Source organism: Stylophora pistillata, chromosome 12, assembly GCF_964205215.1.
Source record: "Stylophora pistillata chromosome 12, jaStyPist1.2, whole genome shotgun sequence".
Lineage (NCBI taxonomy): Eukaryota > Metazoa > Cnidaria > Anthozoa > Scleractinia > Pocilloporidae > Stylophora > Stylophora pistillata.
Genome location: NC_142530.1, coordinates 21,145,177 through 21,171,368, shown reverse-complemented (window position 1 = coordinate 21,171,368; position 26,192 = coordinate 21,145,177). Strand labels below are relative to the sequence as shown.

The window sequence follows — 26,192 nt, the reverse complement described above, 5'->3', positions numbered from 1 at the left end:
TTTCGAAGGTCTAGGTACAGGATCAAATAAAAGAAATCTCCTGCAAACTGATGTCACCCTCCCCTCCCGTACTACCTATTTTTCACTCGTCCAGCCTCATTTCAGCGTGACTTGTAACCTCGCTTTATCGTGCCTTCGAACAAGAAATCGATTTCATCGAACATGGCGCGGTAATTTTTTAACTAAACTATAAACGCTACTGCCCTTTTTGCAAGGTTATCGCGACTTCCAAGCTACCATTTTATCAACCCTTTAATGTGTAAAGCATAAAGGAACACGAATTATACTCTCTCCTCATGTCAAGGATGGATTTTTCAGAAATCCACGAAGGTAACGTTGGTCACATTTTCAACTAGCTTGACAATGCGCGTTTGCTACAGCTCACCTCGTGGTAAATTTAAGGGCAATAGTTTGTGTTCTAAAGATGGTAATTCGAACTTTAAACTATTCTGACAATTACTTGGCTTAACTTAGGCTATTGTGGAGGTGTTTTTGCATATTAAATGGTCTAAGGGAATGTTTATAGTTGGACGATCAACTTTAGATAACGAATTTTTCTCTTCGTGGATTTTTCGTTTGCAAGTCGATTCTTTCGAGAAGGAGATGGCAAGACAATCAACTGCGCGAAAAACATTTCTTGTCGAAGAATCAGTAAATTAGGACATTCTAGTCACAAACAGAGGACCACCCCAGTTACATACTTAGATTTGATTGTGTACTGTGCATAAGGAAGCAATTGATTAGTAAAAGCATGGAAAGTTAGCGGACTGCAGGTTCGGGCATATGTGACATAACTATGGTCATATATCAGAAGACAAAATTTTGGGCAAGATTTCTTTGCAGCGCTGTACTTCATTATGCAAACAGTTCTTGGATTGAAAAACAGCAGAAAATACAATAGACTGTGGGACTACAGCTTCGTGTTAGAATTATTTGTGGCTCTAGGAGGTCTTTCCAAGTTTTGTTGTAAGCCCCATATCAGTTGTTTATTACGCATACATGTATGCGTATTTCAGGCGATTTTGAAATAGCAGAAGTTATTTGCTATAACTTTTATACCCTGATTTATATCCTAACAAAAAAGAAAAAGGAACCAGAATGTTTTATTGTGACATCTTTTTTTACTGAGCTGATAGTGAATCTCAATTTTAACAACCTTCTATTAAGGGCTAAAATTCAGAATACTTGATCTGTTATCAACTGTAAATTGATAAATGTAGATAGACTACTGAAGTGAATTTTGTAAAGCTGATATTGGGATTTTTAGGCTATTTCAGAGGAAAACTGCAGCAGGAAGTGGGTGTGTGTTATGTTAATGTAGTTCAAAATAGATTTATGCTTTTGGAATAAACAATTTTAACCCATGTACTCATAGGATCTAACTCCGACGAAGGGCTAATGCTCGAAACGTCAGCTTTTGTAATCGTTACGGTGGCCAATTTACCATTTCATCTTTGTTGATATATCCAAATTATTTTGTTACTCCCACCGACCCAGCCCCAAACAGTTTCTTTCGAAACTATCAGCTGTTATTCATTTGGATCTAACTAACAGTTCTCTATACTTTTTAACATACATTCCTTTTAATTATAGTCTTTTATCAAACTAAATTCCTAATTTGTACATGCAAAGCACAGTGTGCAGCTCTTAAATATCTGCTGCTGTGGTCTGTATCACAATTTCATGTATACTTTTTAGAAAAGGAGACAAAAACTATATGGCTTCTAAGACATAATTCGTGTATGAGTTTATGGTCTCCAAAGTTGCTGTGTTTACTGAATATGTTGTAGTATTGAATTAATGCAGATAATCTGCATGCAATTATGAATTTTATTTTTCATTGTTTTTGTTTTTTTGAGTTGGCATTTAGAGAACAATTTCTGCCATATATTTAAAAGCAAATAGTTCCCCACTAAGAGTTTTTTTTTGTGATTTACAGATGAACTGGGGAGTTTGGGAGTTGACTTTGGTAAGTACTGTATTTTGAATACCGTAAAAACTTGGAGATAAGCTGCACGTGCAGATAAGCCACACTTCCTGAGTTTAGCTGCTCAAATTTTGGAAAAAAAACTTTTTGAAAGAAATCAAAAGAAATCCAAAGTCAAGTCTTGAGAAGTCTTCTTCGTCCACTGTTCATCAAACGTAAACTCACTATTAACATTGCAATGGAAAATACTTCAAAGTCTTACCCACAATTTTAGCACTTTAATATAATGAACATTGTTTCTACCAACTTCGACATATGATTGATCTTTTTGTGGCATTTGTTGAGAGGAATTTCTTCATTCAACATAGTTTTTCCATAGAGTTTTGCATTACAGCAAGAACATGAGCGGAACATTTGAAGCTTAGTAACCAGGCATTAGGTCAGACACTTACGTAAATTGAAATTAGCATTGACATTCACGACACCATTTTCAAATGTTTTCAGATGAGCCGCACCCCCAATTTCTAGCGACAATTTTTGGGAAAAAGGTGCGGCTTAATGGCGGGTTTTTATGATACATTTTTTTTGCAGACGAAAATGGTAAAACTTAAACCATTTACTCCCCGTAGTGATAAACATTTAACCTCTCCCTATAATATCCACACATTATCCAGCCAACAGTTAACAAGAATACTCAAAATTGTCTGGTAGTGGTTATTTTCTTGATCTAACCCAAAATTCTTGTAGCTAATTTACGAGGAATTATGTAATGTTCAACTAGAGGAGAAAATTATCAATCAAATATGGGAGTCAAGGGTAACTGTTCCATTTCACGTAAACCCCCAGGGCTCAACACTAACTTTTCAACTTACTAGCCAAGTGGCTAGTGACATCTTAGATGTTTTTAGATGTTACAACAATTTCAGTTTGTTTACTTGCCAAACTAGCTAGTGGAAATTGAAAACCACTAGCCAAAACTGAATTTCTACTAGTCTGTGGCCAGTGGGCTACCATTAGTGTCCATCCCTTACCCCTCAATTCCACAAAAATTAGCTGTTACTTAAACATTGACAATATTCTGGGTACAACTTGCATGTGATTGTGATTTCTTTCCCTATTTCTGGCTCCTTACATTGGCCAGTACTTGAATTGTCTTGCAATAGATGGATGATTGTCGCAACATTATCTGATGTCTCTTGAACTAATGCTTTGGAAATGCAGTAGAACAATCATAATAGAGTGAATTACTCTCATTAACTTTTCAATAACTTGTTTAATTAAGCACTTGATTGATATTATGTAGTTTGAGTGCAACATTGAAAGCACAAATCAGCAATAAACATAAACAAATACCTTATTCCAAAAGCTAGCAAAATCCCAGAAGGTCCAACAGGTAGAAGTAGCTTCCATCAGTTAGGCTACATTGGGTGAGGTTCAGTTTTCTACAACAAAATCAATCAATAATAAAGTTGATAATGAAAAGTATCTCTAATGTCGAAGGTTTTCTTAGTCTGTGACAAACTTGACTGCTGTTCCGGTCCTCAAACTTTTAAATATCCGGGTCTAATGCCCAAATAAGGAATGTCCATCATGGCCAAAGTTGTGAGAATAGCTATTGAGAAAGAACTCGAATCAAAATGGAAGGTGCAGTGCTTTTAAACTACACTCTCAAATCAAAAGTACCAAGTGGGAAAGTATAATATTACGATGCTTTTAAACTACACTCTCAAATAACAAGTAAGAAGTGGGAAAGTATGAAATAGCACAGTAACGTGCCTCCAAAGAATGTTATCTGAATTAACTACAATTTTTTCTTCTCAGAACATGGAAGACGAGGTCCAAGACCACCTTTCCGACACCCTGGACCTCACCCTTTTCCCCCATTTGGCCCAGGTGGACCTCATGGACCTCGCATGCCCCCGGGAGGTCACATGCCAAGACCACCAGGTCCTATGATGATGGGACATCCAGGTCCACACCCACGTGGACCCATGGGGCCAATGATGCGTGGCCACATGCCAGGTCCTCATGGTCCTCCAGGTCCTATGGGGATTCCAGGTCCCATGAGACCAAGGCATCCTATGGGGGAACATGATATGCCACCTCCATGGAATGACAGAGGAAGAGGAAGGAGGCCACCAGGCAAACCACCACCTCAACGACAACTAAGCAGAGAAGCACCAAAGCCGAAAAATTCTATAACACCAGATAAAACAAAGTATGGACCTGGTATTAGTTAAGAGGGTATTTCAAAAAGAGGCCTAAAAAAAGCACTACTTAGCTCCCCCACCACACAAAAGGATTTACTTTAGATTATGAAAAGCTGATGCTCACAGATCATCGGTATGTCATTTACAGTCACAAATTGTGGGGTTAGTGACTTGCTACACACTGATTTTTGGGGGGTGGGTGTGCTTTCTGAAGTATCAGTATGTAGGGTTCAGGAATGTTGTAGGTAAGATGTCTTACTCAACCCAATTTTATTGGGAAAAGTTTGGGAAGGGGGAGTAACTTGTGGGTTAACTGTAATTGGATGAACCTTAACCTTGGTAATAGTTGCAATGATAGAGAACAATCAAAATCATTTGGGTCAATTGTTGATGATTTGTTGCTAATTTTCTTAATTTACACTGTTAACAACAGGCGGTAGGTGTTTTTGGCTCAAAAAATACAAAGCCCATGTGATAAATATGTTAAAAAAGATAAGTGGGAAATACTGATTTTCCTAGTTGAGGTTGATAAAGATGTTGAAGTTCTATCAGCCAACCCATTTCCAGTCTCCTGCGTTTAAGGTACATGACAAGATATCCAGTTGAATAGTGAAATTTTTGACATCATACCTGACTTCACCTATTGTTGCACTGACTTTGTATGGGGGAGGGTAAAGTGAGCAGACTGCCTCCTGGTTTGCTCAATTGGTTAGAGCACTGGACTGTTGGGCAGGAGGCTGAGGGTTCAAGCCCCAGGCAGACCAACACTCAAGGTCTTAAAATAACTGAGGAGAATGTGCTACCTTTCTATAATATCAAGAAATGGATAGATATTCTTGTCTTCTCGGATAATTTAATTTAATTTTGTCCGTTTTCACTGCATTATTTGCAGTGGGGAAGGACTAGAAAGGAACATAGGAACCATTCGTGCTAGTCCACCCTCCCACCCATCCCACCCCAGGGGAGGACATCCATCACACAGTAATCTCGTGTGTGGGAAATTAACGTCTCCTACCCCTAACCCTGCAGGAGACGGGACCTCCATTTATTCGTCCCTATCCGAGAAGACTAGAATATCTAACCATTTCTTGATGTTATAGAAAGGTAGCAAATTCTTCTCAATTATTTTAAGACCCTGAGTGTTGGTCCGGTCGGGGCTCGAACCCTCGACCTCCCGCACAAGAGTCCAGTCCGGATAAGGACGAATAAACCTTATGTCCAGTCTCCTGCTTCTATTAATTAGTTAATATGGTTAGGCAGGGGACATTAAAGAACTCACTCACAAGATTACTGTGATTTGGTCTGGCCTGTTTATAGGGAATTGGTGGGAGGGGGGTCTGGCCTTGTCATTGTTGATGCAGGATCCACTGTAATTGGCTAAGGCTGTAATGGTCTCCCTGCCTAAGATAATAATTAGGCAAAGCTAAATAAATAAATCAAACAAATTCTTATTGCTTGTTCTCCCAAGCCCTGTAAATGCGAGAAGGTATATTTCCTATTCACAAGAGCCATCCAAGCCTTTCTTTTGCCTGTCTGGCAGAAGCCACTTGTGATGTTAAACCCCTTAGGAGTGTGGAATGCTGGTAGAAGTTTGCAAAGCTCTTGTCCAAGCCTTTCTATAGAGCAATGTATTGGAAGATGTAAGAGCATGTCCTTTGCCCCAATGCAGAACCATAACTGGTCACATCTCAAATGTTATATATAGAGATACAAAGGACAGCTACCATATGTCAGTATTAGGTGACTGAACTATGATGCTCATCAGAGCAGTCTACAGCATCAATTTTTTTTTGGGGGGGGAGGGGGGGAGACTGGCATAACTGAACTTGATATTCTGACTTATTCACTAGTGGAGTCATAACAGGCTTGTTCACCATATTTAATGGGGTTGTGCCTGTCATAGCAATCAAATATGACATCCACACAATTGCAGCCATTCTTCTCCAGATCTGGACTCAATAATCACTTTAGCAGATAGATTCCTTTCTGCACTCACTGTTTAAAGTTTGTCATCAGCAGATTTCACCATAGCCTTCTTTGACAAAACTGCAAACATTTGATGTTCTTTGATAATTGCTACCAAAATCCATCATCATTAGACTGAATTTCTTTCCTTACCAATGACTTCATTTCCTCCACCAACAGGTTTTTAGAATTAAGAAGACCCAAATTGTCTGGCAAGACTTGCTCCTATATAGCCAGGTTGCTAAATGGCCAACCTCTTGTAACAGCACTAAATGGATCTGACATTATGTTTGTAAAGATGAAAATCAGTTTCTTTGAGATCATCTGTAGGTCCATATTTGAATGATGTACATCAGGCACAAGGTTACACAAGAGCTCCTTAACTTGCCAATTTACCAACAAACTTCTTTTGATTGGAAAAACTCCCATCAGAGCTCATTGACTCCCTGATTGATAAACAAATTTCTTGCAATCAGGTGTTCATTGGCTCCCTGATCAACCAACTCCTGGTGGGAGCTCTTATCAGAGCTCATTTGATGATGATGATGACATATTGATTGCCAACTAGAAATTATTTAGTTGGCACATGTTGATGAGGTAACCTGGAAGACAACATGAGTTACTTGTTATATCCTTAGAATAAAAGTGAGGAATCATCTCAGCTGTCTCCACAAGCTGTATCTTCCAATGTCCTTTGCATTCCATTATGACAAACTGTGGAAGAAGAAGCACCATGTTTATGTTGCTGTCCCCAACTCTTGAACTGTGGTGACCAACTCTGTTCCTTAAATCTGCAGAACAGGAGATGAAGGTCTATTGATCATCACATAGTGGAAGAAATGTATCAGTTTTGTTTCTTCTCCTCACTGGTAAATGCCACCTTGTTTGTGACGATGTTCTTCAGATTCTATCTTCTTCTTCTCTGAGGTTCAAGCACAGATTGCTTTGCTCTGTAATCTTAGCAAAGATTCCATCAAAAGCTCACATGCACCAGCTCTGTGAATGACTTTCCTTGAAGTAGTGTGATTGTTGAATAAAAGCTAGAAATATGGGGCTCTGTGAATGTATCTTTTTTATCACTTTTTAAAGTTTCTTGGCTATTGCAGCCAGACATATAAAAAAATAATTTTTTCTCAAACTCTTTTGGGTATCTCTACTGCCTTTATATTTAAAACTAGATCTATGGTAAGGTATTCTTTTCAAGTAAAGAACGTCTGTCTTTAATTTTTTTCAGCACATGTGACTATATTTCACAATATCACCATTTTTTCTTTGTTTCCTTAGTAACTGTTGCCATGGTAATAGTTAACCAAACAAACAATTATCCCACATCAAGTAACTGGCAATGTTGTATCACCTCTCAGAAGTGTATTTTATTTAGTAAAGTTGTTCCAGATGCATTACTGAAAAGTTCCTGAACACATGCATTGATATTGGCACTTTGAAAAGCACTTCACCCACCCCTCCCTTCCTTCCCTTTAGCCACCCCCCTTCCTTTAGCAAGTCACTGACCTTACAATTTGTGACTATGACTAAAATAGCAATGTGACTGTTCTTGTGTATTTTTTTTCTTCCAATGTGTGAATAGCAGGAATAAATGAAATGGAATGAAAGTTTAGTCAACTCTTCCCAGACATTCATTATAATTTCCTGAATTTCTAGAAAAGAAGAGTCTAAAGCTGCTGATGGAGATTCTAAAGGTCCTCCTGCTAAAAAGGTATTTTGGATTGATGTATCCTTAATGCATTTTGCTGACTGGTGACTTTCTATAGTAATAAAGTCAATTGTGCTATTACATTATATAGACTGAGGTACAACTTACCACAGTCCATCTGGAATTGATTTTAATTTAATAATAAGTTCTATATAGCGCATTAAAATTGAACTCTATGCGCTTTACAATTACAATTAACAAAATTTCAATAAAAATCCTATACATGCAATTTTTGCTACTCCATCTAAACTAATGAATTATTACGTGTTATACATATATTTGACAACGTACGATATCAAAAAATTCTGGTGGCTTAATTTTGAAAAGATAAGTTTTCAATAAGCGTTTAAAGGAGTCAACAGATTCGGCATTTTTTATGCATTCAGGTAGTTGATTCCACAAATACGGTGCACCGTAGGAGAATGCTCTTTGCCCATATTTTACTCTTTGTTTCAAAATTCTAGACTTAAACTGAAGGTTGTCTCGTCATATGCAATGTAGAAGTGCTTGTAAAATTAGAACATATGTAACAGGTGCTATTTGTTTGCATTTTTTCAGCCTAAAAAAGATGATGATGACCTGGAGGATCTTGATGAGGTACAAAAAATTTAATGTTCCAAATAACCACTGTGACCTGTTAAACATGTAACTACCCTACTTGTTAATGCTGTAGCATTAGATTTGTACAGTGGTATTTAGTTTGAATTTTGTTACCAGTCTTTGCTCGGACAAGTGACACATGTTTTCACTGTTCGAGACAAGGTTGTACCTCGGCCAACCTAAACGAATTTCAGGGCGGTAAATCTGCTTTAAGGATCTTATTGTCAACGGTTTTAATCTTTACTCGTCCTATATGAACGGAAAGACTAAACGGAAATGGAGGGCGATGTAACAAGGAACCAAAGGAGTGATTAAAGGTACAAACAATTCTACGAGGCCGAGCGTTTTTAATCTTCAGGACAGTATTTATTATCGACGGTTACACTACTGCTTGCACAATTAACATGCATTCAAATTATAACCATGCTTTAATAATGTTTGTACATGCTCCAAGAGAACTATCCCATTAACTCCAGTTCTTGCCCATGAAAATAACGCTCCAAATCCTTTGGGGTAGACGTTGTTCTGTTTATCCTCTAGTGTAACTAGAAGTTTTGAGGTTTTTTTTCCTGCTTTTTTCACCCTCCACTGTGTAGGAAAAGTTGTTAAAGAGTGATGATGAAGGCGAAGGGTAAGTTACCATTGAACATTGTTGTGTTTATTTCAGGTTATTAATGTTGAACTATTTGAGAATTATCTGCATCTTGTTTATTTGGTTTTTTAGTGTAAAGTAATGAACAAAATGTTTGCTGTTTAGAACAAACTCTCGTAAATGACCTCTCAAAATTTCAGATCACTCGACAGTTTCTTTAGATCACAAGTAAAAAATCAAGTCAGATCAAATTCAAATGCTATTGAAGAAATCCCTACTCTCTAGTATTTTTTACAATTATGGTTGCTGAACAGGAAGTCCCATCAATTGTGTCTCAAGTTGTTGTGTTCAGATTTCAAATGCGCTTGTGATGAACTCGCTCAGTTTATACCCATGCTATCACATGGCTGTTGCTTTCCTTTTTTTTCTGCTTATTACTTGTAATCGTGTTTGAAGGTGGTCATTCTAGCTGGTTTATTTTCCCCTCATTTTATTATTGTTGCCTAAGTGGTAGTCCAATAGAGTCACCACTGATTACTTTTCTTGGCCCCCAATTTCACAGGGCAAATAATGTTGACTTGGATGCTGTTAGTATCCATGGTGATGATGAACTGGATGATATTGATAAAGAGATCAAAGGCTTGTCTGAAGGAGCAGCTGATAGCAGTAAGAAGACAAATTCAAAAGGTGCAGACATGTTGTTGCAAATGTAATGTAGATGTAACTGATCATGTCCATGATACAGGTTGATATATCCTTTGAACTGTTAGGGACCTTAAACAGTCAGGACGGCGACGCCAAGGAAGACTTCGATTAAAAAATGAATTTCCACTCTTAGTCAGAATTTCAAACATTACTGCATGAGCTTACTATCTCGTAAGGCGCCAAAGCTCAACTTCAGCATGACTTATAGAAGTATCATTGAGTTCCAAATGGAAATTAAATTAATTTGCCCTAGCGGTTTCGGTTCGCAGACGACGCAAATTTTGGCGATTTCACGTTGTTGTTTTGCATAGGACAGCTAAGAAATGTACAAAGTTTCAAAACGCACGTGCTGAGCTATTGTTCTACCAATTAGATCCCTTGTTTTTCCACGTCCTCGTTGCCGTCGCCGCCGTGGTTGCTTAAGGTCCCTGTTATGTCCTTTGTTACTTCTGGTTTAATTCATGTAATTTCACATTTAAAATATCTGGGTACATTGATTGTCTTTTGCAATCATTCAAGTTAGGAACGTTGCAAAAAGACCTGTTTCTAGCAATCAGCAACTAGCATTTCAACAACTTGAATGATTGTCATAGTCAAAGAAAGAATGGTTTTTCGCTTGAATGTTATAGTTTTGGTTCATGATAACTGATTGGTGAATCTCGCCGACACGTTGATATCAGTGAGAGTGGAGTAGCCTTTGTCAGTCTGCAATTGGAAAGTTATTTTAATGGTTAGCTCAATTTGTAGAGCACTGGACTGTTGTGTGGGAGGTTGAGGGTTCAAGCCCCGGCCAGACCAACAGTCAGGTTCATACAATAACTGAGGGGAGTGTGCTACCTTTCTATAATATCAAGAAATGGATAGATATTCTAGTCTTCTCGGATAAGGACAAATAAACGGTAGGCCCCGTCACCTTCCGGGTTAGGGGTAGGAGACATTAATTTCCCACACATGAGATTACTGTGTGGTGGATGTCCTCCCCTTGGATGGGATGGGTGGGTAGGTAAGATCGTTACATGGACTAAAGCAGCTGCCAGAGGCACCTGATAATGCTGACATCTCATCTCAACCTTAATAACATTGTAAACCTTAGCAATTCAGTCCATGCTGCTATTAAGGAATTGAGTAAACCATTCTATCTTTTATTCTTACTGGCTTGAAACTCTTATCAAACTGACTGGACTTTTTAACATTTGATTGTAGAAGAAGTTAAAAAAGAGCAAGTCACACCAGTCAAAAAAGAGATCAAGAATGATAGTGATAGCGAGGATGAAGGAAAGAAGGACAGACAGCGTTTTAAGTCTGAGCGACCAAAAGAGGCACAATACAAGATTGAAAAACACGAGCAAAGTATGTGGAATTAGTAATATATAGATTTTGCCAGACCTAAAAGCAGAGCTCCCAAGTACATAACATTAATGATAACATAAAAGATGTGCATTTGCCAAGACTTGCCTGAGACACCCCTCCCTTCGTTTTGATAGTCTCCCCTACCCTACCCATGCAATCTGAAAGCACATTCATACACTCGGTCAGTTACGTGACAACCAAACGAAAAGAGGTTGACCATATTCCACGGGTATGGGGCTCTGCCCCATGCGCGCAAAGCATGGGAGCCCCGCTATAAAAAGTGACTGTGGTTTTATATTAAAGTAGAACTTTCATTCAGGAGCACCTGTGGGAGTAGAAAAAGGAAGAAAAATTGCAATAGACGTGTAACAATTACACTAACCTCGTAAGAGTGACTAGCATCTAATTACTCCTTACAATATCACACGTGTATCAAACACGAAGGTCATGAGAAAAAGGGAAATGATCATCAACTAAAGAAGCTCTTGATTATTAAACAAACTCTCCTCATCAGCTCCTTAAGAAATTTATTGAGAACAGTATGGAGAATAGGCATACTGATGTTAGGGTCTAAAAGGTTAATGGGCACAGGTGGCAGTGGGGTGGAGTAGAGCAGTGAAGTATGATGGGTAGTAGAGGTATAGGAGATGACAGAAGGAAAAGCAAAAGACATGGGGTCATGAAGATGTGATGTCATACTCTTACAATGCAGCTCAAAGATAAGGGGACTGTGACATTGTAGATTAGTCCTTTATGCTCATCTGATGGGTCTGCTTCTATAAAGATTCTAGCGTGAAAACATCTCTAGATAAAGTGTGTTTGCTATTGTTATTCATTGCCGTAACTTGCTTTGTGTGCCATTATGTTCCACAACAAAAGACATGGTAATGTAGCAGTGCCGATCTGCAAGTGTGAAATTTATATCCCCCATTCATTAATTCATATCCCCCATTCATTCATTTACAATGCAATACAGTAGCACAGTGGGTAGGGTTGGTTTGAGGAGAGGAAATTCCCCCCTCCCCTTTTACCTTTACCCTCTCTGTATTTGTTTCCTTTGAATGTAGGTTGTCTAAAAGAGAGAACTGAGAAAAAGATTAAAGAACCATTATGAACCCCTTACCACTCGAGACATCGAGATTAATTCACCATAATTTCATCCATACACCTTGTGTAATGCTGATTCTGAGAATTTGGTGTATCCCCTAGTTGTTGGTTTTGAATTTTCTACTCTCATCACCTGTTTGCTTGTTAATGTATTGATACTTTCAGAAGAATCTGGTCAGCAGTCACTTCTGAAGTATTTATTTTCAACTGTTATACAAGATGCAGCTTAATTTCTTTTTCTATTTTCCCCAGAGAGAGACTTCAAAAAGCACGATGACAGAAACTGGAACAGGAGAGATGTTGGGCGTGGCCGCGGCAGAGGAGGGCCAATGATGTAGGTATTTATAACACACAGAATTTTTCAGTTTTTCACAGTTTTCCAAGGGCAAAGCTCAAGGAAAACTGTGAGCTTCAGTCACATCATGCATTTCAACCAATTGTGTGCAAGGAAAAATATTTGATGGATTATAACATAAAGTATGCTATGAGTTATATTTTCCTTTTATCTCATTGCCATTCTGCTTGAAAATGGATTGATGTTGTGAGAAGAAGAGTGAATGGTAGAGCCCTTTGTTGTTCATTATTTCAGGGGACCTCCTCCACCTGGAATGGTTCGGCCAGGAATGCACCCTCCTTTTCCACCAAGAGGGCCAGATCCTTTCATGCATGGCCCCAGACCTGGCATGGGGCCAGGCCATGGACTAGGACCAGACCATGGTCCTGGTCCTAGACCACGCTTTCCACCTGGACCTAGTGGACCAATTCCTGGTCACATGCCAGGACCCCCAGATGGGCATGGAGCCTTTCCCCCACCAAGTATGAAAGCTATCATTATTGATTTTCTCTTTCAAACAATTTTCTTTTTGTTGTTGTCAATTTTTAATTTCTTAAGTCAGTTGCCAAATGAAGGTCAAGTTTAGTATGAAATCAGTGCCTTAAGTGTTGACTTGGATAGACATGGAAGATGTGCAGTGTGCCTCTTCCGCCTTGAGTTTGAAGGTTTACTAGAACATGGTTCAACCCACTAGAGAGCTATCACTCTTCCTTTTACTTTTTATCCCCCCTGCGAATCCCATCAATAACACCCAAGTACTTATCACAGAGTTGGGATACATGTTGCATATTTTAGGAGTCCATTTTACATCTTCCCCAAATGGTGACAAGGTTCACAAATAATAATTTTCTGTAATGTAGCATGTGCACAAGAACAATAACTTAAAACTTGTATTAATATTCAGAGGGAGCTGATCATGAACGTTTTGACAGCTGCAAAGTTGTGCTCATAGACATATCCCAGTTATATATCTCTTTCCCTGCTGAATCAAGTATGGTATGATGTAAAAATCGATATCGTTTGCTGTCTCAGTCTCTTTTCATAAAAGTGGCTTGTCCTAGAGTGGGGTTCTTATTTCATAGCTTGGCTTACGGAAAGGGTGCTTTTTTCAAAAGGGTTCTTAATCAAAGGGGGTGGTGGGGGGGGGGGGGTGCTTATTTGTGAACTTACAATAGCAATTCATAATTCTTCTTCCCCAATAGTCCAGGGGATAAATTCTTCTCTCAGTGTTTATGGTTGTAGTCTACTCCGACATCTAGGGTACATATAGTTCAGAATGTCAGCAAGGAATTGAGAGAAATGCTTTTTCTCACCAGGGCCACCACAAGGAAAGAATATTCACATCAACCCACACTTCAGACCTCCCCCGGGGGGGAGAGGAATGCCAGAGGGTGAGATATATTCGAAATATTTTTCTCACTAACATGATGAACTTGTAACCTCTTGCAATATCCTATCTTAAATTATCCAGCAAACCGTGTAGAAGAATTGACAAACCTTTCAACAAGTTGTCATTGCTAATGGAGAAGGGATTGTGTGGCAGTTTCTAGAAAGAATACGACATTTTTGATTTTTTTTCTATTTCTTTTGTAAATTCTTTTGTTGTCTTCAGGACAATGTATTTAATTTTGAGCTTCAAGGGAGAAATATATTCTGACATTAGAACTTAGAGTTTGTTCAATTGAATTTACGAAAACTGCTCTCTAATTGCACGCATTAAGAAATGTTCACTTTCTTGTGGAAACTTGTTTTCCTTTCCTCTGGGTGTTTGACCTGTGTGTTAAGAGTGACATGTAAATCATGAGGTCACAAGGAATTACGACGTGGTCCTTCGTTGTGACATCTCGTAAATTTATAGCAAGTAAATGCAGTACTTTGGTTTTGATATTGAAGGTCCGCCTCCCATGCGAGGACCACACCTTGGTCCTTTAAGACCTGACATGCCAGGACCCCATATGGCAGCTCCTCACCCTGGTCCCATGCGTCCAGAGGCTACTCTCCCACCTGGCCCGACTGGAGATTTTGGACCCCGTGGACCTCTTCCAGCCAGAGGGCCACATATGGGTCCAGAGCAAGGACCCAGGCCAGGCATGGGACATGACCCAGTACCAGCACAAAGGCCAATGGGCCCAGGTGGACCAGGTCACATGCAAGGTCCTGGACAGGGTCATGGGCCAAGATCTGGTCCAATCCTTGAGAGTGACATGAGGCCACCCCATGCAATGGGACCTGGTGCAAATGCATTGTCACAACCCAGGGTAAGTTACCTCTGGCCATTAGGTTTATACAGATTCTTTGAGTCAACTCTTGATTGACTTTGAGAGCGTCTAGAATTGCATCAAACTTGACAGTTGTTAAGTTGACTTGTTGCAAAAATAACCTAACTCCACGTATGGCAAGGGAACGATAAGGATCTTATCACCCAAAATATCTTACTTATTAAGTGTTTGAATTCTAGAAGTTCTATTGCCTGACGTTGCAAAATTGCGAAGAATGGAATGACTAATGATTAATTCAACTGACATTAATAGAAACTTTAACTAAATTGCAGTGATGTCAAAATTTCATGCGAAAAGTGAACAGCGATTTTCTTTTTCAATTTTAAGGGGGCTCCCCAAGGAGCACCAAATATGGTTCCACCACATGGTCCTTTACCAGGGCGTGCCCCAACGCCAGGAAGTCTAGGCGCAGTTGCACATGCCAGTGCACCAGGGGGACCTAGCCCCTTACCGGGGCAGCAACACCCAGCTATGCCACCAAGGGGTCCCACACAAGGAATGCCACCAACAGGATTACCTCCAGGAGGCCAAGTACATCCAGGTGCTTTACAGTCAACGATGCGACCACCAGTAATGAACCAACATCCAGAGATACCTATGTCTGAACCAGAACGGATTGTGATAGGAAATCGCGTGACAGTGTCTAATATGGATGTCGCCAATACTGCAATACGAGGAGGAATGCCACCACCTGGTTACAGTACAGCAGCAGCTATGGCTGCAGCTCAAGGAGCTGGTTTAGCTGCTGCAGCAGCGGCGGCAGCAGCTGCAAGACAACAACAGTTTCCTTATGGACAGCAGTATCCATATGATTATACGGCCATGTATGGAGCCGAGTGGCAGCAGTTGATGCAGCAGAGAGATGCAGCTTATGCTGCAGCAGCATATGGTCTTGATAAGCACACCAAGGTGAAGTTTAAAGATGAATGTATAACAGTAACTCATCATTATCCAACTACACTCCGTAGAGCACAAATAACGCCTAAGACGAGTACAAATATCACGCCGTATTTGTACTCCAGAGAACCGGTAAGACAGGTTTTCTCGCATCTCGCAAGCGACGAATTGGATTGATGTTACAAAAAAAAAGTGGTGGACAATCTAAATTACTTTTCAGATAAATCGAACGAAGAAAAGTAGTTAGGTGACAATGAAATTGGAAACAGCAACATGAAAACACGCCAATTCCGTTCCGCTTCGCATACTTCTGCCACACACTTTCCATAAATAAATATCCGCGAAATTCACCCGCACTGAAATAACAATTTGGCGTGTTGGATAATAAATAACTTATTAGACATTTTGGTGTATTGTATCGCAGAGTATTTTACTCGTTATTTGTATTTTGACTCGCCCTGCGGGCTCGTTGTCGGAAATGCTTCCTCTGATAATATACTCACGACTCACTTTCCGCGGACCCTTTGCGTTGCAGGCACAAATGCGGTAAGGGCTATTGAATAAACTGAACAATTTTATTTCGACTCCACTAAGTTCACCAACTCTCTCATCATGTGCATTTTTTTCTCATCCCATAATGATTTTTTCTCTTCAGTTCCCGGCCTCCGCGGCTATGCTAGCTAGGGATGCCTGACTAATCTTACGATTCGGCATAAACAAACAAATCAATGCGGCTTAAACTTAACATTATCTCGACATCGTTAAAATAGGGCACAACTCGTCAAAGTACTCAGCGATACGACAGAACAAAACTTCTAATAAGATATATATACACGATCAACCAAGCCATAGGAAGTTGTGGATTTCGTATGAAACTTAGAAAACCGTGACTTGAAAATTCGCGGTGAATATTCATCGCGTTACGACCGGTCATATCAAAAGTCAAGACGTTTGAACATGCAAGACATAAGAACCTACTCGCAGTGTGGTTCTTTATTTTAAGCACCACAAGCGAAAGAAATTTTCAAAAAGGTAAAGCAATCCTTTTACCTGTTTAATTTTCAAGAATTTCAAGTGATTTTAGGTGGTTATAAGGTTCTACAGGTTACACACTGAAAAGGATAACACTGTGCTCGTAGGGGCAAAGGTTGTTTACATTTTCTAAACTTGTTTTCCCAGAGTCACAAATCAAAGAAGCATCATCGGCGTTATAGTGCTGACAGTGCGGAAAGTGACTTCAGCAGTGCATCAAGATCAGCATCAAGATCAGCTTCACGTTCTTATTCCAGGTCACCAGCAAGATCTTGGACTCGTTCACGTTCTTTATCACTGTCCCGGTCAAGGTCTAGGTAATCAGTGATTTGTGAATTAAATGCCATCATAACCAAATTAACAGTGAAAAACTTGTCCTTTACTTCGTGAACAAAAAAAACGGCATAGAGCAATTTTAATGGAGTGTCAAGAAATGAAATGTCGAGATTGCTTTCGTCTAGCCAAACGTTGCTCTGTGATTGGTTAAGGAAACTCGCGTCATCTTCTCAACCGATCAGACGTAAAATTCAAAACAATCACAACTTGGTTGTTCGCGTTTGCCCGCGTTTCAAGCACTTCTTTTATTTTCAATTTGAGCTTTCATCGGCAATGATGACATAATTTTCTTGTTGGCACTGGTTTTCTTTCAGGTCATCGTCAAGGTCAAGGTCATTCTCAAGATCTGTCTCACCGCGTACTCCGCAACCAAGATCTCCAGTTGTTCGCACAGCTAAACCAGGACCTCACCCGAGGAGGGTGGACAGTCGCAGGGAACGGGAGAAAGAACGGCCCGACAGGGGTCATGAAAGAGAGAGAGACAGAGACAGAACAAGGTTTGTAATTTACCTTTCCTCTCGAGGTAAAAATCTATACTCAGTTTTCACTTAAAGGTGGGTGAATCAGTAAATGGTTCGTTTCTCATCGTTTCCTGTTTGTAACGTATGGCAGAGAGCGCCCCGACAGGAGCAGAGATGGTTACCGGAATCGTGAGAGGAATGACCGCGAGAAGCCTAGGGAGAGGGAATCACATGATCAAAGAGAACCTCGAGAACCGCGTCATGACAGGCCTCGGGAGAGAGAGCGAGAGAGGGACAGAGGAGATCGCGAGAAGGCGAAAGAAAGGGAGCGGGACAGACCAAGGGATAGAGAGAAGCCAAAGGAAGGTCATCGAAGAAGTCGAAGTCGAGAGCGATCATCGCACAGACGAGAGAGCAGGGAGGCTAGGCATTCTGAAAATAGTTCTTCAAAGGTTGGTGGGCAGACTTTACCCTTCGACCCTTAAAAGAGAGAGCAGGGAGGCTAGGCATTCTGAAAATAGTTCTTCAAAGGTTGGTGGGCAGACTTTACCCTTCGACCCGTAAAAGAGAGAGCAGGGAGGCTAGGCATTCTGAAAATAGTCCTTCAAAGGTTGGTGGGCAGACTTTACCCTTCGACCCTTAAAAGAGAGAGCAGGGAGGCTAGGCATTCTGAAAATAGTTCTTCAAAGGTTGGTGGGCAGACTTTACCCTTCGACCCTTAAAAGAGAGAGCAGGGAGGCTAGGCATTCTGAAAATAGTTCTTCAACGGTTGGTGGGCAGAATTTACCCTTCGACCCTTAAAAGAGAGAGCATGGAGGCTAGGCATTCTGAAAATAGTTCTTCAAAGGTTGGTGGGCAGACTTTACCCTTCGACCCTTAAAAGTGACAAGCACTTAATTCCTCTTTACATTATCACCACTGAATCACACATTTAGGTCACAAAAATAAAAAGAAATGATCATAAACTAAACAAGTTTTTGGTTGTTAAACAAATTCTCCTTGTCAGCATCTTGGGAAATATCTGAAGAACAGTATAGAGAATTTACAGACTGATGTCGAGTGTAAAGGGTTAACCATGTGGTTATGCCTTTATTTTATTTTATTTGTCTATTGTATTGATTATCTCTACTTTGTGATAGATTGCTCATCTTTCTTATTAATTACAAACACGTTTTTTTCAAATTTCACACAATATCGATTATATTTCAATGGACGCAAACTCAGTGTGAATATCATCTAAAACTTCATATGTTTGCTTCCCGACTAGTTGCATTTTACAGTGCCCCTTCTGCTACAAGCTCACTAAAACCTGAACAATCCCATTGGGCAAGGGCAATGAACTGCGTCCAATTTTGAGTTTTTTCTCCAAGCATGTGAATGGTATAGGTAGTGGCGCTGTAAACACAAGAAAAACGAGACAACAAAAAAACGATTGAGCCATTTTTTACTGTAGTTACGTATTCAGTTTCTTTCCGTAAAAGTATAAAGCCCAATCTGAACAAGGCTCGATTACCAGCTGCTGGTCGGAAATGAGGCTACACCCATCCTCCGAAGTCTCGGATCGAAGACTGGGCGAAGACTGGGTACGAATGATTCAAACCAGAAAACGTGGGAGAAAATTTGTAATGTAATCTTTCCTAAATAAATGCGAAATTCAACCTGTTCATTTTACAGCGGATCGTTGTTGGACCTACTGAAAGCAAGAGCAAAACATCTGGTTCCACTACAGACTCTAAAGCCAACCGTGTGGTCGTAACCAAGGCTTCAAGCAGTGGGAAGCCTTCAAATCGTGTTGTGATTGGTTCTTTGCCGGAAGCGATAACACCAAGCAGGCTAAAGGAGCTTCTGCAGGGAATTGGCCCTATTCAGGTACAAAATGAGTCGTCAAGATCAAAAGACTAATTCCTCTAACAAATGATAGCAGATTTCTTTGAAGGCCAGTCCAGAGAATTTTTTGTTATATCTAAACGTTATTCCGTTGTTGAGATTCAATAGAAGACTAACAAGAACAATAGATTGCATCATTCGTGAACTAAATCAAATTGTTATGAATTTCAGTCTACGCATTTTATGAAACACTTTTTCGGTAAGTGGTTTGAAATCGGGGGTAACATAAGGGAGAGAGTAGTCCTGAAAAATGAGGATTACAATTTTTATGAAACATGAGGATTACAATTTTTATGAAAAATGAGGATTACGCAGTTTATGAAACACTTTTTCAGTAAGTGGTTTGAAATCGGGGGTAACATAAGGGAGAGAGTAGTCCTGAAAAATGAGGATTACAATTTTTATGAAACATGAGGATTACAATTTTTATGAAAAATGAGGATTACGCAGTTTATGAAACACTTTTTCAGTAAGTGGTTTGAAATCGGGGGTAACATAAGGGAGAGAGTAGTCCTGAAAAATGAGGATTACAATTTTTTTTGTGTGTGTAGCTGTTAGTTGAATACGACATTTTTATCTCAACAGCAACTAAAAATGTCCACGACAAAGCATAAAGCACTGGTGACTTTTGAGAAGAATGAGCATGCCCTGGCCTGCCGACGAAAATTTCATAGGTACAGTTTGTTTTCACTAGTTTTTATCAATTGAAATGTTTCAACATATTGAGAATGAGATAATAGGTCTGCATAGTGTGTTGTGTTCACCAAGGCCTAATACTCATTTAACACCCCATTTTTTTTTTTAATAATTTTTTTCTCCAGGACTGTAGTCGATGACAGCCAAGTTACCGTTGACTTCCTCTGATTTTTAAAACATTTTGCACAAGGATTTGCACTTTGTAGTCTGCTCCCTCTTATGTAGTGTTGTTTTCGTTGTTCTGTTGTGCTACTGTCTGTCCATAAAGCCTGGCTTCAGAAGAAACTCTGAAATTGATGTAGGATAAATCTAAACGTAATAATCTCACCAGCAAAAGAGCCTGTTCTGGGAACGTTGTGATTCTTCATCAGATAAATGATTAGTATGCAATTTTCTAGGAAAGTAAGCTCTAATGAGCATTTGCTTTGTTGATATACTCATTACTTAGCACTGAAATGACAAAGTTTATTAAGATAAATATACAGCTATACATGCAAGGCTCATTATTAGGTTATCACATGTGATAGCCGGTTGCTTTTATCTAATTCATTATAGCAAAATATTTTCAAGAGTAGCTACTTCCCTACCTTTCTATTGTAGCTGTAGTGAGAAGTTTTTAGCCATCTGGCTTTAAGAAAATTTATCATAGATGGAGAGAAAATCAAAGATTATAAGCAGTACAACCAAAAGGGTGCAGTCAAAAGGGGGAATGTCTACTTTAAACAACTATGGCATTTTTTAGTTTCGAGTTGAGGTGTTTAAAGTTCAGCATATTGAGTATGAAACTCACGATGTAGCAGAATTGAAAGGTTTAAAAAGGAGTCTTAGAGTTTTACTGTTTTATGTTTTAAGATGTTTTACAGAAGAGTCTTCCAATTTGAAACAGTTTTCTCTCTTTCCAATAAGTTGAAATCATGCAAGAGTTTTACTTTCGTTCAGGATCTGACATGATCATTGTTGTCTAGATAATGTTGATCAAGTGACTTTACACAAACAAGTCATATCGATTCAGTTTCAAATTGGTATTTCTATTTTGGATATAACTGATGCCTTAGGAACTGCGAGGGATACAAACATTAAGTGCAGCTAGACTTGAACTTCCTGCTAAAGAAGCGTTTGGTTCAAACAGTTCCGGTGTTTTACTGAGTGGGACCTATAAACCATATTGTTTAATTTTTAATAAATACGGCAGGAGTAAACCTACAAAAACAGCAACTACTGCCAGCTTCTTGCTTTTAATTAACTTTCGTAATGGAAATGCTTTGTTTTGATGAAGCAAAAAGCTACCTTTCTGTGCAAACTAATTTAGGCATTTTTAGTTGAATTAGTTCGGTGGTGTTTGCACTTGCGGAAATTTTGATTTTCTCAGCTCCAGCTATTTGCTTTAATTTTCAAAATCAAACTTAAAGATGTAACTCTTACACAGTCACACTCGCTGAAAAATTGCTTTGAAGAGCTCGCTTTTTTCAACTAGTTGACTCTAAAGCGCTTATTCGTTTATAACTTTCGTTTTGCGTCGTAATAGTTGCAAAATTGATCTGCTGCTCCTACAATTTTAATTTAATATATATATTTAGCAACTATTTACCGAAGTGGAGGTGGCCACTGATAGTAAATATCCACCGTTAGCCACCAACACTAAGGTGAACAGTTGTTTTAGTATATACTTAAAAAGTGAGATATTATCGCTAAAAGGTGATTTCAACTCATCATTCCCTACAACGATTATAACATTTTCTGGGTGCAAGTCCCGCATACGTTCCTGGAAGTTGAATAGAAAAGGTTATTCGGAGTATGAGTAGCCAATCAGAACGCGCCTTCAACGCTATCCACTGTTTTAGTATGTACTAAATATATATCTGTAGCTATACTATCACACACTATATTTTTAAAGGAAAAGAGGATTAGATGAGTACTCGTTATCATTTTTTTTTTTGAAGGCACTGAATGGTTCACAAACCGTTACTGACTAAACAGAATACAGTACTTTATAATATAATGGAACAGTTTTGAGCGACTACTACTTCGTTGGGCTGGTTTTGAAGCTCCAAGTATGTATTTAAAAATTGGCGTTATTAATGTGTACAGATAAGTTGTTTGAATTTTTTTGCCAGGCTTTATGTTGTACGTGTTGTACCGTGTGGTTTAATGTTTCATCCCCTTTGGAAGATTTTTTATTACGTGTACAGTTTCGAGACAGATGTGATAGTTAAAAAAGACTTAAGTTCAAACTGTTGAAAGCCAAGTTTCAAGAGAATACATTTGCATAGACGACACTATGGCTTGAAGTGATACAGCAAGATGGGGCCTTGGAAATGTGCTCTATGTTTCTTCTGAGGATGTGGATATTTATAATACAACCACTAATGTTGGATGAAATAGACTCACCTAAGAATTACACCGTTGGAGCCACATGGAGAAAGCCAGGTTTTTACAAATATTTCATAAGTAACTAATTGATTTGATCCACGTGTTATGTCAAGGCTGCATGGTAGAATGGATCGTTACGTTTCTGTAGAAGGACATAAAAAGAATTATTGAATTAAAGAAAACAGGGAAGGTTTATTGCCATTATGTACTTGATGGTGGTACAAGTTTAATTTAGTGTGTTGCTCTATCAACTATAATATCTCTATTTGGTTTCTTGAACAGTTTGCTTGAAATCCCTATATGTAATTTTGAGGCGTAAACCTTCTTATTCTTCCCAAAAGGCCAACATGGTTTAATATATTTAAGTAATTTAAGAAATGAAGTAACGCACCGCAGAGACAAATAATTATTTTAAACAATTATTTCATTAACCGTTTGAAGTATAAAGCGAGGTACGCCTTTTGATGTGGGCTACTGGCTTCTTTTATTGGCATCTTAAACCTATTAACTTTTCCAATGTTATATAAATGATAGTTTTAGTTGATTCATTTGTGGGCATGAAAGGTTTACTTCGCTGGTGCTCTAATTCTGTTGTTTTGGAGACCGAATTGTTATGTGCGTTACTGTTATTTGCTCAAACCATAAAATGATTTCGAGCATTCTTCCATTCCTGCTATTCTCATCGCTTTTACATTGCAGCCTTGACAGTACTATTCGTAGAAAAATCGGTATTGTACTCGTGGGACAGGGTTACAACATGGGTTTTGTGTTAATGCATGCCTTTTCTCTGCTTGATGTCATTTGTTCCCAGGTTCTATAATGATCGCGATTGGGATAATTGCTTATAAATAACAGTGTTAGGACATTCATTTGTGGTTATGAAATTAACACTAAACACCGTTTCTATATTATAGATGTAGAGCATCTTTTGTATTTTTTTTTTTTTTTTAACCCGGAGCACGTTAACGTTGCACTATTTCCTACTTGCTTTTCAATCGCATTTCTTTTACAGCCATCAGTGTGTTACTCTTAGATGACCTATTCATATTTGTTTTACTTAAGTTATTTTGAGACTAACATTGCTTTACTAAGGCGCTTTGCTATGCTTTACTTTGTCTCTAAAGCGTCTGGTAGCTACTTCGAGCTAAAAAAAAAAAACTCATTTTTGTACTTGGAAAGAAGAAAGGTCAGAAACCTTTCTGTAGGTTACAACTCTCTTCATGTAGATAGGAAGGAGGTGTAACCTTTGTATATATCTCTTTATTCTCTGGGTCTCTTAAATGAGTCATTGATAATGATGGTAGACTATTATCAGTTGGGTGTGAAAACTATAGCGATCATAGATAACAATTAAGATTTAAACAAGCTTTTTTATAACTGTTGGTGATTACTTTTTTAAAAAAATGCCCCCTTCTTACCCTTTTTAACCCTCGTGATGTTTTGTAAATTGTTTCTCATTTTTTACTGGTCAATTTCCTACTTAAGGCTAAAGGGATTTGTGTATTTTTCCTTGAAAAGGAAATTGAAAATATAAATGTATGTATAGAGATTTTTTTTGACGGGGGCTGGGGAAAGGAGAGGAGAGGAGGGGAGGGGAGGGATGATTTGACACTCAAAGTGTCATGAGTAATAATCCTGAAAGGTTTGTATGATGCACGATCCTCGCAGTAGATAGCGCTATTTAAGCAATCGCGAAAATCAGACCTGAAAAAAAAAAAAATCAAACCTGAAAGGTTTGTTGTGCAGTTACGAAAGCGAAATGGTGATTCTTCTTGTACTTCTCTAATTGATCCTGTTATAACTCAAATTTGAGTGTAAGTCGAGGTCACCTTTCAGGTTTGTTACTTGTGCGTCTTCTTTTTCTATTAAATGTATGTATGTGGTTTTCTTTTTTTATTCATCCTTCTTTCATGTTCAGTAGTCAATGACTAGTGACACCCCAACACTTTACCAGGATCTTTAATTAACGGTGCCTTTCTATGAAATTAAGTATTATGATAATTTCAGTGACTGAAAATGCCATATCTCCCTTAAAACCGTAATGATGGATAAGCATGTATTATCAATAATAGTTCTTTTGTGACAATTATTATTGATATATTTTTCACTTAACGTGCAATTATGCCCCCTTTCCAGTTAAACACTTTTAGCAGTTAGGTGAAATAGAAATTTTCCAAATGGATCAGTTTCAACGGTTTTCTACATCTCATTGTTAAGATGTACTCACAATCTTGCACGCACGTTTTAGAAATTTTATACCAACTAATATTTTCATATTTGTGTAACAGAGGTATTTTTTAATTTATAGTCCCTACTTATTTAACATATTTGATATAACTAGAAGGAATTTAAATGATAATTATAAACACAGTAGGGAAAAATTTGTCAATGCGGGTAAAGAATATTGATAACATAATTTTTTGTTACAGTCTCGGAGTACTTGCTGCACGAAAACGTTCGTGCCCTGAGACTTAAGTAATGGTGTTGAAACCACTATTTCTTTGGGTTAGGGTAACTCCTTTGCCATATTATGGAAAAATTAGCCCATATTTCATGTTAAACATGAATATTTGCTTTGACTGAATTTTGGAAAATATTTTTAGGGAATCCGTTTCATTGCACAGCATTACACATTAGATATTTTACATGGTCAAAAGAGTTCCTTGCGCACATCTGTGGTATTAATGAACACTTTGACTCAACAGGAATTATTTTATTTGGGCCCTCTCAAAACTTGTTGTCTATAATATAGGCGTAATATCGTTTGTCTGTATCAGACAGCTTGTAAAAGAAACGCCATTATTTTACAATGAAAGGTCTTATTAACGGACAATTTAAGCGTGCAATTACACTTGAGTGTTACTTTGCAGGCACAAGGACCTGTTAATGAGTTTCTGAGTCGAATGATGGAAACATATCTTCAACAATATTTGATGCTATATATTGATACATATTGATAATATGGGGGGAAGACTGAACCTATTAATTGTTATTATTGCTATTTGTTTTTTAATGTGACCTGAGCATGACATGAAAAATGTCGAAAGATGGTTTGCAAACTTTAAAATGTTTTCTGCTTTTTAAGGTTATTGTTTTATTTGGTTGTATATTACCTCTGTGTTTTTAATTATTAATATTTTGATTATTTCTTAATATAGGCAGTACTCACGGAATAAGACATTACACATTTCCTTGATTCGTGGTACCACTTGATCCATAAGGGGGGGGGAGGGGGGATATTTACTAATGTACTTGCTTTTCAGGTACGAACCATTACGTTCGGTTCGTATTTTCTGAAACAAAACTACTTTAACCAACCAAATGTGTCTTTCACCAGACACTTGTACCAATGTTCGAGTCGGACTTAAAATTTATAAATGCTATGTTCTGGGCGGTTATTTAATCGTCATTTTGTCACTTCTACCATTGCATTCTTTTTAAGATAAGATAGTGGATATATAGAGTGCCTGTTTTCCTTGAATTCAACTTAGGTGTTGGATTAACGTGAAATCTATGTGCTAACCTAAATTTCTCTTTGGTGTATAATTCAAAAGGTATCTCTAATATTTTTGTAACTTTGAAAAAGCTCTGCTCCAACATTCCAACTCTGGTTGCAACTCGTTCTGGGACACTTTTTTCTTATGTGCGTTGGCTATAGAAGATATTTTAGCAACAAAAGAATGTATTCAAGTAGAGTTTTTAAATTTACGCGCAGATTTAGCTGTTTAGA

At 38.4% G+C, this 26,192-nt stretch overlaps 1 protein-coding gene across 2 annotated transcripts; it reads left to right on the top strand.

Moving 5' to 3' along the window:
• The first annotated feature begins 135 nt into the window (after positions 1 to 135).
• On the top strand, positions 136 to 22,666 carry LOC111337399 (uncharacterized). 2 transcript variants are annotated; one of them, XM_022943684.2, is made up of 19 exons: positions 136 to 330; positions 1,940 to 1,969; positions 3,749 to 4,145; positions 7,765 to 7,819; positions 8,375 to 8,413; positions 9,013 to 9,047; positions 9,571 to 9,695; positions 10,917 to 11,063; positions 12,423 to 12,504; positions 12,760 to 12,986; positions 13,821 to 13,895; positions 14,398 to 14,762; positions 15,111 to 15,692; positions 16,860 to 17,029; positions 17,363 to 17,545; positions 17,661 to 17,961; positions 19,184 to 19,378; positions 19,982 to 20,070; positions 20,218 to 22,666. In XM_022943684.2, exons 1-19 carry the CDS (start codon positions 297 to 299, stop codon positions 20,258 to 20,260), a joined length of 3,174 nt encoding a protein of 1,057 aa, XP_022799419.2. In that variant the 5' UTR covers positions 136 to 296; the 3' UTR covers positions 20,261 to 22,666. The 2 variants fall into 2 exon arrangements, with proteins under 2 accessions (XP_022799419.2, XP_088596963.1); XM_088740837.1 differs by lacking the exon at positions 1,940 to 1,969.
• Positions 22,667 to 26,192: the final 3,526 nt, after the last annotated feature.

Coding starts and splice junctions, on each gene's coding strand:
- LOC111337399 (XM_022943684.2), top strand. CDS start 297: ATGTCAAGGATGGATTTTTCAGAAATCCACGAAG. Junction 9,048..9,570: donor AGTGATGATGAAGGCGAAGG/GTAAGTTACCAT, acceptor CCAATTTCACAG/GGCAAATAATGTTGACTTGG. Junction 11,064..12,422: donor GATTGAAAAACACGAGCAAA/GTATGTGGAATT, acceptor TATTTTCCCCAG/AGAGAGACTTCAAAAAGCAC.